At 35.8% G+C, this 14,623-nt stretch overlaps 1 protein-coding gene across 1 annotated transcript; it reads right to left on the bottom strand.

Annotated features, from left to right (window-relative positions):
* Positions 1-10,345: 10,345 nt before the first annotated feature.
* On the bottom strand, positions 10,346-13,240 carry LOC114173352 (G-type lectin S-receptor-like serine/threonine-protein kinase At1g34300). Its single transcript, XM_028057677.2, has one exon. The coding sequence runs from the start codon at positions 12,960-12,962 to the stop codon at positions 10,584-10,586; it is 2,379 nt and encodes a 792-aa protein (XP_027913478.1). The 5' UTR covers positions 12,963-13,240; the 3' UTR covers positions 10,346-10,583.
* Positions 13,241-14,623: the final 1,383 nt, after the last annotated feature.

Here is a 14,623-nt window from a genome sequence, read left to right as displayed (position 1 = left end):
AATTTGAAAAGCATGAAATTTTAGTTATGTTATTTTGGGATGGGTGACCTATTTTTTTCATGTAACGGTTTTATATATTGTGCATAGCTCACCATTTTTGTGTGTGTGTGGTGATGATCGGATAACTCGTTATCCGGGAGCAGATGATGTGACAGGTGGGCCAGGAGATGCATAGACTCAGAGCGAGGTGTAACATCCCGTCAGGATATTACTGATTTATAAATAAATAAATGAAATAAGTAAAACAGTGCATTTATTAATACCTCATTTTCCCAAAACACGGGAAAATTTTAAACTTTATTAAATGAGCGGATAAAGTCTACAACATCCATTACAAAACCAAAACCACAATATTATCAAGTCACCCATCAAGGTTTACAAATGTTTTCAAAAACAAGTAGATAAATGTACCGCATACACGATCTTCCCCAAGTCAATCCCCTCTCCGCGACTAGGCTGCACTAGAGCCACCTGCATCACCAACATCTGCTCCCATGTACCGCATACACGATCATCGCCACACACACGCAGATAGGGTGAGCTTAACAATTAAATCACATATATAAAGTTACAGAAACATAAGCATATAACACAAGAGATCGTACATAACATAAACATCTCACATTGCCCTATTCTTTGATTCCTACCATCTGACCCCCAATAAGATTATTCATGTTCTACAACGTCTAAGGATTACTTCAAGGTGACTTGCTGCCATACCTATCGGCCACAACCGATAGAGCACGTGCGGGAAAACATGCTACGGATCATACACCGCAACGCCAAGTAGAGTTCCCATATACGAACATAGCCCGTATCGTCCCAAGACTACCGAACTCGTCAGCCAACAACTGAGGAGGGCAATCCATCTAGATCCATCCGTACTGGCCACAACCAGCACACTCACACCGGTAACACTCGCCAACTCGAGCCACAACTCAAGGGTTCCTCGTGTCCATCCGCCATCCCGAGCCACAACTCAAGAGATGCTATTCTGAGCCACAACTCAAGGAATACCACGTGCTTAACCCCTATCCCGAGCCACAACTCAAGGGATACGTTCCGAGCCACAACTCAAGGAACACCAGCAACCTCACCCTTAAAGCACCACTAGACGCACTGTAGATCACAAATTCATAAATAAAACTCATAGCTGCAGCAGTATAAATCGCCTGGCGGGGGACACGTGCCGCCAGGCGCTGTCAGCTCCCAGACCGCCTGACGGGTGTCGCGTAACACCAGGCGCACATCGCCTCAAAATCCATCTCGCAGCAGGTACTGCCTGGCGGTATTATGCTCACCGCCAGGCGCCGGCCACTCAGTTGCCCTCTGTTACCCAAACTATCGCCTAGCGGACCCAATCACGCCGCCAGGCGCTGTATCAGTACAACAACACTCCAATTGAGTTCCCTGTCACGAGTTTTCATGGTTCACAGTTTCTAGCTCCTAATGCTCTTCTCCCTAACTGAATCATAACAAGTCTCTTAGACTTGACTAGTCACAATGCCCCTGCATCACTGGTGTACCTCACTTGAAACCATTTCCTAGTCTAGATTCACGTACTCTTGTTATAATTTAGTATAACTCACCCTTTTCTCTAAACAGTACCCATGCTCCTACAATACTTGTCCTCATTTCTTTCCCCTTTTATAGCCTATTTAATTATACAGGTTTATCTCACTATATTTTATACTTATTTCCACTATCCTCAGATTACAGTACCACCGTCCAACCAGACCTCTCAAGGTCCAATATTGCACTCACACAGTTCTATGACTCATACCAAAACCTCAATTACAATTATCCCTCGTTACTCTAATATACTCATCCTCGCATACTCTATCCACCATCTATGTAATTTCATTCCATCGACTCCCATCCCTATGACTCCGAACTTTAACCGAATGCACTCATTTTTACACCAAGCTCCCACTGACCCTCAACACCCGCTCAATCACGAAAAGCACTCTCTCTGCACTGTCACCAACATCGCCTGGCGGTCAGCTTCGCGCCGCCAGGCGGTGCATCAATTCTGGGACTTCCCAGATTCCTGCACTGCACCAACCAGACTCCCAATCTCGTCCACTTCTCGCAATTTCACAATCCGAACGTCCCTTAGATGACCTTACCTATTCCATAGGTTTTCCTCTCAAAATATTCCCACAATTGTACTTTATATTACCAGATTTCCCAAATTTGTTTTCCATCTTGATACCTAGCTACACTGTTTCATTACTTATACAGATTATTCAAGCCGAAAATCAACAAATACCACTCCCATAATCTCATAACTACCTTCCCCCATCTTTCTCACCGATCAGAAATCTTCCAACAAGCATAGAACCAAAAAATCGAGTCAACAGACTCGCGTCGCCTGGCGAAAATTCATTACCGCCAGGCAGCTCATAAAGTTAACCCAGAATTCCCTCACTCATTTGCGTCGCCTGGCGGTACAGGGTTCCACCGCTAGGCGCTGCCCCCAGAAACCTCCCAAACAGACGCAGTTGGCATGAGCCGCCTGGCGGCTATGCATAGCCCGCCAGGCGGTTTCTGGAAAATTTCCAGATATACGAATTTCACAATCAGAACAGGAAATCATACATTCATATCATCATACAATTCATGGAATTTAATAAGATTAACAAAGAAAATGAAGTCCAGCTCCCCTAACCTGGATCCTTTAGCTTAAATTTGAACAATTGATGAAGCTCTCCCTTGATCACCAATAGCCAACCTCGGATTCTCTCAATTCTGCCTCCAAACTCCCTCACGTCAGACCCCTCTCACTCACCCTTGTCTCTGTTTTTTTCTAAGTCTAAGTTCAGCCTTGCCAAAACCTTGCCTAAATCCTAACTTTTGCCTTTTAAACTAGTACTTTAGGTTACCCAAAGCATTGAAACGAATTTAAGCTCATTTACTTTTTAATAACCATCCATCTCTCATCATGAATGGTGAATGCAGCCCCCCCCCCCTTGGCCGTACTGATTCCCATGGTTTCTGTTGACCTTTCCAATTCCCTCTAAAGTCACCATTAGCAGAATAAAAATAAGCATAAGTTCCATTTAGAATTTCCAAGGTTTGAACCCATGACCCCTTTGTTACCACTCAAGTGCATAACCACTTCAACCAATCATGTTTCATGCTAACCATCACAATTCAAGCATCATATCATAACAGAACATGCTTTCATAGATTGAAATAATAATAATAACATAAAAAGTATCATGCATAGGACTCAAACCCAAGTCCTTTCACACAACCAAGTACTCTCGACCATTTGAGCTAGTACTTTTCCACGTCATACCAACCATAATTAATGCAACTCTTATTTTATTGCAAGGATTTCCCCTCCCGTATTTATTAATTATTTATTTATTTAATTAATTAAATTCTACGGGTCTTACACGAGGGATAGCATGGGATTTTGTATATATTTATTATTTTGGTTTTGAGATAGTTTTTTAACCTTTTTGGGAGCCATTTGAATATTACTTCAGTTTTGTAATTATGGACTCTCGTTTTATTACATTGTATTAAAGTTTTAAATTTCCTATGTTTTTGGGAAATGGTATTCAATAAATGAGGCATTTATTTTTATTTCTTATTTTATATATTAAATATTAGTAATATTCCTTAGGGATGTTACAACAAATGTCTCTGTGTAGTTTACCGCATAAGTATGAGTATAGCCCTTTGCCACTAGTCTCAATTTAAATCTTTCAATTGTGCCATCCGCTTTGTAATTTACGGTGTAAATCTATCGACATCCAACTATTTTTTTTCAATGTGTAGTCAACAAGTTCCTATGTCTCATTTTATTGCAAGGATTTCATTTCCTCATTCATCGCATTTTTCCATCATGGATCAGTTAAGGTTTCCAATACATTGTTAAGAATAACTACAATAGATAATTGATTTACAAATGACTTATTTGATTCTGGCAAACGGTGATAGGAAACTAAATTATTTATGGAATATTTAACCATACTAGAAAGTGTGCGTTCATAAATGGGTTTAGGAATACCTTTAGTGTGACATTCAAGGAGTTATTTTTTTTGTTGGCTTAAGATTACGAGCATCTATGACTACAAATGATGGTTTTGGTGTGTCATCAAAAGGCTCATTCAATGATATAAGGGAATTCATACCAAGTTCAGTAACCACTTTATCATGTGAAATCCCATTTATTTTATTTCCCACCTCATCGTCATAACTTGATTGCAAGTTATCTACATAAGAATAAGAATTACAACTACTGTAATTTGCTTCTTAGTTTGAGGTGCTTGTTTGTTTGGGTTCTTTTTGAATATGGACGAATGGCACACAACTAAAAACACAAGGAGGCAAATCCATACTTTCAAGGGTAACCACTTTTTTAGTGAGAGTCTACAATGGCGTTTGAAAATCATTAGCGCTAGAATGGATCTGATTTATGACATATTTTGCCATAGTAAGAGTCTCTCCCCAATAAGACAATTGTATATGAGCCTCTAACAATAAAGAGCATACAACCTCCAACAAGTGTCAATTTTTTTGCTTGGCAGCACCATTTTTGTGTTGGGTTATTAGGAGAAGTGGATTGATGAATAATCCCATGTACGTCCAAGTATCAAGGGTAACTACTTTTTTAGTGAGAGTCTACAATGGCGTTTGAAAATCATTAGCGCTAGAATGGATCTGATTTATGACATATTTTGCCATAGTAAGAGTCTCTCCCCAATAAGACAATTGTATATGAGCCTCTAACAATAAAGAGCATACAACCTCCAACAAGTGTCAATTTTTCGCTTGGCAGCACCATTTTTGTGTTGGGTTATTAGGAGAAGTGGATTGATGAATAATCCCATGTACGTCCAAGTATCTCCTGAGTTCTAGACTTTGGTATTAATTACCATTGTCAATACAAAGAACTTGAACTTTTTTCATTTTATTGGGTTTTAATCATTTTATGAAACTTTTGAAATATCAAGTTCACTTCTAATGGAGACTTCATTAACCATAACCAAGTCATCCTTATGCAATCATCTAGAAAGTAACAAACTAACATGACCCTTTTAAAGTAGAAATCTTATAAGTTTGAGTGTATAAGCATAAAAGGAACAAGACTTTTATTCAAACTGAGTGAAAAAGGAACACAATGGTTTTTTTTTTGGTTCACACACATCACAAAGAAAAACAGAAACATCAACCTTTGATAATAATAAAGGAAATATTTTTTTGAAGTAACTAAATGAATCATATCCCAAACGACGATGCCATAGCCACATTTTAGTTTCCTCTTTTTGTTTGGTAGAACTCTTCATTGTCAAATCACCTTTTAACTTCCCAATATCTTATGGCAACAAGTCCAAGTAGTATAATCTCCCTTGTTTAACACCATAACCAATTGTCTGTCTGGTCTAAATATCCTTAAAACACAAAAATTGGGCCAAAAAATAACAATTAGGGTACCTGTCTATGAGACTCTGATGCTTAAGTCAGTTCAAGTCAGTTCGGGTAAGTGCAATTGATGCCATAATAAATGCAAAGTAAAAGTCATCACCAACCTACCTTGGACTCCAATTTATAGTTTTTGACATGGGCCTGTGATTAGGATTTTCTTAATCATGGCCCAATTGCTTTTTTAAAATTGATTACTAACTTGTATTACTTTAATTTACTTTTAACTTACTGATTTAGTTTTGGTACAGCCACCCGACCAGAGGGTCATGCGTCCTTGTAAAGGTGGCTCTGTTATGGTAAACAAGTTTAATTGGAATGATCGGTGGGGCCGTTCGGTCGCGAGCTCCCTTAAATCATTTCGGATTAATTGCCACATCAACAATCCAAGGGATCGTCCGCCTGTAGCGGGCGGCCTTCAGTTGCTTATTTTTAGGCCGTCTAATCGATGGTCTGACTAGGATGTCGATAGGCCATACAGTATATAACTTATATTAATTTTTAATCTATATGAGTAAATAGTAAACACTTAATTTGTATATGATGAAACAAAATGGGTGTTAATTAATTTTTTTTTTCATTCATATACATTGAAATATGTGAGAAGATAAAATTGAGTTGATTATAAGCTGGCGCAATTAATGCAAATTTTAATACTATTTAATTAATAAAAAGATTAGTGCTTTAATCAGATAGGATAAAATGAATACGTACAAATTGAATCTTAATCATATAGTGTTGAATGAGTAAAGTTCTAAACAAATTAATTAATTGATTACTTTAATTAATTTGAGTTCTATAACTTTTAAATTATTTTAAATTAAGTTGAATAACAATATTTTGAAAACCAATGAAAAGTCCTAATTTGAAAATCAACCTAATTTTATATCATTGAATAAAATATTTTAATCAATCTCGTATTTTTTATTTAATTGTTCATATTTAATTGCATAATAGCTACTTATTTTGCTTTCAAACACCAAAATACCTATAAAGCTTATTTCTTTATTATTATTATTATCATCATCATTATTGTAGATTTAGGTAGTTTATTATTTAGTTTTTTTATTTTATTTTCATTTAATTTGTGCATAGCATCTAAACATTTGATGTTATTTCTTTTATTTTATTCTATTTCGTGTGTGTTACCCTGTAGGTATTTAGGAGTTTTTTTTCTTCAGTAAATTTATTTAATTGCTTGTTTCATTTTATTTTTAATTGTTTTAGGTTGTTTATTTTATTTATTCTTGTTTGCATCAATATATTTTTTTATTTTATTTTATTTGTTTCATACTCCTAAGCCTTAAGTGTAGGTTTTATAAGAATTGCTTTTGGTTGGAGGTGACTTGGGTTAGTTTTACCTTAACTAGTATCAACAACATTATTATCAAAACCTTTTGCAACCCTTATGCCCATCTATCTTCTCACCATCTCGTTTTTATACAATATTGTTATGTTTGTGGAAAGCAACTCTTAGAATCCATATCAGGTCCAGGCTTATGTACGCACGGTTTCCCTCCTTCGTCTGGCTTTTTCTCTTTTTCTATGTTTTCCTTTTCCTTGTATATAAGGAGGCTTACCCCTCTCGTTATAACACAATTGTAACAAATTCTTCCTTTAGTGTTTCAATCAATAAGAGCTTCCTTATTTAGTTCTCCTCCTTGCCTTGTGTTTCGTGTTCTCTTCTCTTTGTGATGTTTCATCTCTTTGCAGGCTTCAACCATGATGGGTCATGAATTCTAACAGCAACCACACAAAGGATAAGAAACCCTTTAGCCTCAACCTAAATAGGAGGCTTAAAATAACTAATAATATGCAAATGTCCTTACATTAGTGACATGACTTTACATACTTATATGCCAAAAAATGAAAAGATTGTGGATCTCAAACCTCATACTTCATCTAAAGAGTTTAAGCAAGTTAAAAGTCCTAAGGTTGATAAACATAATAGATTTTGTTCCACTACATGCAAGGTAACAACACACTCAGGTTTGTTGGGTTATATTTTGGGTTATGGTTATTTGAGAGATTGTGGGGTTATGTATATATAACATTAGTCTTGCACATATAAAACATTTGACACCAGTTTTACACCAAAATCTTAAGACAATAGTGTTATGGGTCTTTATTCTTATATAGTGTTTAACTTTGTCTTTTCTATCCAATATGGGACTTTTTGACTCACACTTGGACTATTCCCAACAATCTCCCCTCAAGGGTGAGTCCCTTTTTTTCTTTATTTTTTCATATGGTATATGGTGACCCCTTTTTGGTTGTGGTTATGTGGTCAGTCACTTCAGTGACCCCTTTTTTGTGTTATGGTTATGTGGTCAGTCACTTTGAACCATAATCTCTGATACCACTGTTGGGTTGTATATTCTGTCATATGTTTTGAGGGCTTTTGAAAATATGAGAGATATGAGATATATGAGAGATATATGTGATATGTTATAAGGAGGAACATGTTGTTGTATTTTATTAATATACCTTATATATAGGGTAAAATGTAACATAATATCAAGTATAAAATACTTACAATATCTCACTCCTAATCTAACATAATAACTAATTTTTAAAACTGAAACATATATCTAAAACTGAAATATTTTCTAAAAACTAATTTAAATAAAAAAGATATTAAGTAATATTCTTCAACATTCCTCCTTGCTTAATATTTGTTTATTTAAATTTTATATCTTCATATTTGATTCTTCATCTTTTGATGCTTGATTTTCTCCTATTTTTGTGCTTGTAATTTTTTTTTTCTCTTTCTTCAATTTGGCATCATCCTTCATATTTCTTCTTATAGCAACATCATCTTTTTCTTTGTTTGGTGTGGATTTCATTGTAGTGGCATTGGACCTTTTGTGAATATTAGAATGTGAATCTCCATCTACTTTCTTCACTTGGACATCTACTTTCTTTCAGAGATATTTATCTTATGATTTTGATCCTTCTTTCATACTCACTTTATTTGTAGCACATTCCTCCTTCATGAAATCCAACGCAAAACTTTTATCTTTCATGTAGACTTTGAATACTTCTATGTTGTTAGCATTTTTTATCATACAAACTTTATTTTCAAAGGAGACCTTGTAACCTTTCTCTAACATTTGAGCAACACTTAACAAATTCTGGGTAATCTCAAGAACATATAAGATATCAAAAATTAATTTGATACCTGAATGAGTTTTAATTGAAAAATTTCATGTACCTTTCACAGCAAGTTGTTCTCAATTCTCAATTCTTACCTTGGAAATATTTGATTTATTGAGCTCCTTGAAAATTTCTCTATCATGAGTCATGTGGTTTGTGCAACTACTATCTATAATCCACTCTTTTGTAGATTCGTTGGTTGTGACACATGATGTTGTAAGAAGTAGTACCTCCTTTGATTTATCCTCCACAATTTGAATATCTTCTTGAGAATCTTTAGATTTGTATACATTTTCCACATGTCCTAATTGACTGCGTTTGTGACATTTGACATTTGGCTCCACCAACACCAGTTGGGTTGATGACCTTTCCTCTTGCAAAGGGGACAAGATGGAAAAACATGTGTGTTGTTGTCTTTGCTCCTTCTATTTTTCTTAACTATGAAAGCATTCTCTTCAGTGTAATTTAAATTACCTTCAACTGCCTCATGATCTTCTCTCATCAATCTTCATTGTTCTTGTACTTGCAAGGCATGTATCACCTATGTAAAGATAATTGTAGACAAATCTTTTGTGTTTTCTAAGGAAGCAATAAATGCCTCACATCTTTCTGGTACTGTCACCATAATTTTCTCAACGAGTCTACAATCTGGAAACTCCTTTCGCAACAATTTTATCTTATTAGCAATACCCAACAATTTGTTTGAGTATTCTTTAATTGTCTCCGATTCTTTCATCCTTTGCATCTCGAACTCCCTTATCAAGTTCAAAACTTTCATGCCTCGAATCTTCTCGTTCCTTTCATATTCTGCTTTCAAATATTCCCAAATTTCTTTGGGAGACTTTAGAGTCATGATCCTGGTCATAATCATTTGTGAGACACTTGCAAACAAGCATGATTTTGCCTGTTTTCTTGTCTTTATGCACTTTTATTTGAGCCACGGTGGGATTTTCAGACAAGGGAACATCATTTTCCTCTATGACTTCCCATAGATCTAGCCCCTTTAGATATGTTTGCATCCTTACATAAATCATAGCTTTCACCATCAAAGAGTGGAATAACGACGTGTGACATATTTCCTTCCATTCTATCGGTAGTAAAAACAATGGCTTTGATACCACTTGTTGGAATTTTGAGGTCTTTTGAAAATGTGAGAGATATGAGATATATGAGACATATATGTGATATGTTATATGGAGGAACATGTTGTTGTATTTTATTGATATACCCTATATATAGGGTAAAATGTAACAAACTATCAAGTATAAAATACTTACAATATTTCACTCCTAATCTAAAATAATAACTAATTTTTAAAACTGAAACATATATCTAAAACTGAAATATTTTCTAAAAATTAATTTAAATAAAAAAGATATTAAGTAATATTCTTCGACAAAGTTTAATGTTAGATTTGCTCTTTACTCAACTTTCAAGCTATCTAATTTAAGAAAACCATGTTTTACAAAGAGAAAGTGTAGTGTACAAAAAATTATAAAGGATGACACTTTTCAACATAATATCAAAACGAAAGAAATAAGTCAGCTATATTCCCTTAATGAAATCTTCTTTTCTAAGTTTTTAAAATAATTTTTAAAACCCTAAATCCTAAATCTCAGTAATTTTCAGTTATATATATATATATATATATATATATATATATATATATATATATATATATATATATTATAAAGTTGAAATTCAAAAACTTTGAGATTCTTAATATGATATGTAGAACACACAATTGATATAGTAAATTAAAGGTATACAATACATTTTGATTCTTTTTCAATGCCATCATTTTTAGCTCTTATGAAGGATACCATGAAGCAAAAGGGTAGGGAGATACACAAGAAAGCCTTGAGAAGAAAGAATCAAACAAAAGGAGAGACATCTCATCACACTACATTACACAAAAAAGAGTTAGTACTCTCTTTCTTTGAAAACTAAATGTATGTATTTTTTTTCATAAGAAAAAAAAAATGAAGCTACTCTTCTCCAAGGAAGAAAACAGTGGGCTTCTTGGGCTCAAGGATCTCCACAGTCCCTTCCAACATCTTGGCCACCTTACCCATAGTGGGCCTCAACTCAGGCCTATCTTGTAGACACCACATGGCAGTCTTCACCATCCTATTAACCATGTCAAAGTGGGTTCTGCTATCATAAGCATTCCTAATCTGTGCATCCAAAATCTCCTCCACTCTCATCTCCTTAAACATTTTATCAAAGGCCCAACCAGGAAAGTACCACTCCTCACTCCTAAGCACAGAATCTTGAATCTCAAAGTTCCTAATTCCACTCACAAGCTCCAAAAGCACCATGCCAAAACTATACACATCAGCTTTTGAAGTGATTGGGTCGGCTGTGATCCATTCAGGTGCCATGTACCCTGGTGTGCCTCTCCTCCTTGACATGGTCACCATGTCCTCCTTTTTCCTCAACTTGGCCAGCCCAAAATCTGAGATTTTGGGGCAAAAATCATCACCTAGCAAGATGTTCTCAGGCTTGATGTCACAGTGCAAAACCCACTCCAAACACTCCTCGTGCAAGTAGGCAATAGCCCTTGCCACACCAAGGGCTATTCTGTACCTCATGCTCCAATCCAAAACTGGCTTCTGCTGTGGTGTGTTTGGATTTGTTTGGTCCTTGAGATGGTTGTTGTTATTACTGTGAGACTTGTTGACCCTGAAGAGGTACTTGTCCAATGAGCCACAGGGAATGTGTTCATAGACTAGTATTCTTTGACCCTTCTCAGCACAGAACCCCCACAGCCTCACCAAGTTGAGGTGGTGCATTCTGGCAATGATTGTGACTTCTGCCCAGAACTCAGCATCACCACCTGTGACATTCTTGAGGCACTTCACCGCCACTACCCTGTGGTCTGGCAACTCACCTTTGTAGACATCTCCAAAGCCTCCTTTGCCTATGAGATTGGAGAAGTCATTGGTGGCAGCCTTGATTTCTGAGTAGGTGAACCTCTTGGGACCCCCAGCAGGGAGAAGCTCCAGGCCTAGTGTGGTGGCCATGTCCCTATACTTGATGTACCTCTTGAGGAAGGACCAGAAGAAGGCCACCCCAGCTATGAGTTCTGCAGCAAAAAGTGTGCATATTATGGCTATGTTTCTGGCTGTTGTGTTTGAGTCCTTTGGGGGCAGTGGCAGGCTTAAGTTCACTGGGCATGTGGTTTGCATCACCTCAGTCAGGCCAATGAAGTTGGATGGTGTTGACTCAGATTTATCAACTTTGAGAAAAAAGGCAGCCTCAGTGCCTGGTGACCAGTATCCAAATCGAAGATTTGTTCCAGTCACCCACACACAGTAGCCAGATCCATCATATTTGAACCCAAATCCAAGACAAGTTTTATCTCTTGAGCAACCGGACTCACAGATTGTGAAGTTGTCAGCTTTAATCTTGTTCAGATTACCATCACTGGTGAAGTTCACATAGTCCAGCCTCAGAAATTGGGTGCTTTGGGAGAGAGAGATTTTCCTTGTGCAACCCTCTTCAGACCCACCTTGGTTTGGGGTGAACCCAGATGGGCAATCACAATGAGTGGAAGAGTTCAAATCCTCTCCAGGCACACAGATTGCATTAGACCCACATTTGCCTTTGATCGTGCACATCTCCCATATCCCTTTCCAAACCTCAAGCCACTGGTTATTCTGCTCAGGGTAGAAGCTATAGATCCTGAGATTCCCATCATCATCAAGGACCACTTTCCTGAATCTGGGGTCTCCGTAATCAGAAGTGAGAAAAGAGTTACCTTGCATGCTCATTTTCCCTGCATCGTCCATGCTCAGCAAGGGATTTGGGGTGCTATAGTACTGATCAGAGGTGGAGTTGAGGACCAGAAACTGAGACTTGGTGAACCTGAATTTCCCATTGTTGGAGAGAAGCTCAATCCCTGTGAAGCTCTGGTTGGGCAAAACGGTGTTGGTGGGGTTCTTGAAGCTACTCCAGTTCCCAAAAGCCAACTCTCCATTGTCCTTCAGTTCAAGTCGGGAAGCATTAGTGTCGGCAGTTCCTTGAAAGGGTGAACCATCGAGGAGAAGTTCTGATTTTGAGGTGATAACAAGAGAGCCAGAACTGTTCACTTGGGTGGTGTCACTCCACACAATATTGTTGGCAGTTTTAGGGACTTTGGAATACCAAATGGAAAAGATGAAGAGATTGTTGGAGTTTGGCACGGGAGAGAAACCGGCAGTGAAGTTTTTGTTGGGAGAGAGAAGAGTTCTGTTCTGAGATGGTTGCCATGGAGAATTTGAGATGTTGAAGGATGAGAATTGGTGTTGGGAGAAAGATGGTTGAAGATTGAAGAGGAAGAAGAAGAAGGTGAGGAAGAAGAAGGAAGGAGTGGAGAGAGACATGGTTTCGATGAGAGTTGGTTTGGTCAACTATGGTGCCATGAATGAAACGCAAACACTTGTGGTTGGTTTGGTTATATCAGAGAAAAGGGGTGAGTGTTAATAGATGGCGGCTATGAAATTTGAGCGTGTAGATGTGGAAGATTGACTTGACTCTGATCTGTTCTAAGGTCTTTTTGTGATTGTGTCATTGCTTTATCGTCGTTTGTGGGGTAAATTGACTGACTTGTGATGTTTTACAATAGCTTATCTTGTTTTCTGCAACCTCTTGATTTGAACATCTTCAATTATTCCTATTTCTGCTACCACTTGCATATCTCTTCTTCCACCACCATTTAGAAAAACATTAACTATACATATTTCTGCCACCAGTTGCATAATTTTATTATCTGCGGGTAAATTTGACTGATCTTTGAGTCCACGCTGCACTTTCACATCCAATGAGTTTATATAAAATGTGGTCTAATCTATTGCTTATAAGAGGAAAGTCGTCTTCAATAAACAACACAATGTGTCACAAAATAACAAAAAACGAGACTCCGTTCATATATGGAATCAACAAATAATATAAACTAATATATTTCGTTACAATTTACTTATACGAAATAAATAATAATAAAAATGACAAAAGAAAACCAAAATCTGTAATTCTTTACAAAATACTATCAATAACAGAAAACTTTATATCGTGAATTTAATTTATAGTAGACTAACGTACAGGTGCGTGGAATTCTATGATTCTTTTAAATATGAATAATATTATATCACTAATGTTATCTAATATTATTAGGTTAATATATAAAATAAATTTATATTTTATTAAAAATAAAATAAAATGAATAAAGAGAATAATTATTGATGAATAAAAAAAATTAATAAATAGTTATATTATAAAGGATATAATTTGTATTATAAAATGTCGACATAAAAGAAAAAATTCTCTTTATATATTATTATACATAAATTTATAAATTAAAAATTAAATATGAATTAATCATCTTGAGTATAATTAGTTTGACTTGAATTCAATTAGATTAATCTAAAAACCTAACTAATTTAATTAGCTCAATTAAAATTGTTAAATATATGGATTTAAACAAAGTATATAAGCACCTAGTATTCTTTGTACAATGGTTAGAAGGATAATTATACATAAATTAGCATCTATTAATAATGGAAATTTAATAAGGTTGTCATTCCATCTTGTCTTCTTCTATTTCTATTTAATAAGATTGTCTTCTTCTATTGTCTTTGAAAAGTGGATTGAAAATCCTAATCACCTCGTTAAAAGGATGAGTTCGGTAAATTAGTTGTCAACTTTTTTTCCAATTTTTTAATTTTGTATTTTTAATATATATATATATATATATGAAGTACACTAAAAATATTTTTAATTAAAAAGTTAAAATAATTATTATTGTTGATATAGTTTAACAAGGTTTAACATTAAGATAAAGGAATTTTTCTAGTTCAAAACATCCCAAGTCACATGATGTCAAAGACACATCAAGTAAAGATCAATAAGATGAAATCCCCACAATAATTCTAGATATGTCTCAACTCTTTTAGGAACACATGGAATGATTAACTTCAATAAAACTGATTTCCAGAGAATTTCTACAGTTTCTAGATCATTTAACCACCTGGCAAAATAGTAAAACATA

This window comes from Vigna unguiculata, chromosome 2 (assembly GCF_037176805.1).
Source record: "Vigna unguiculata cultivar grain cowpea cultivar isolate G323 ecotype 2 chromosome 2, ASM3717680v1, whole genome shotgun sequence".
NCBI classification, from domain to species: domain Eukaryota; kingdom Viridiplantae; phylum Streptophyta; class Magnoliopsida; order Fabales; family Fabaceae; genus Vigna; species Vigna unguiculata.
Note: the sequence above shows the minus strand (reverse complement) of the source record. Positions and strands in the feature narration are given on the sequence as shown.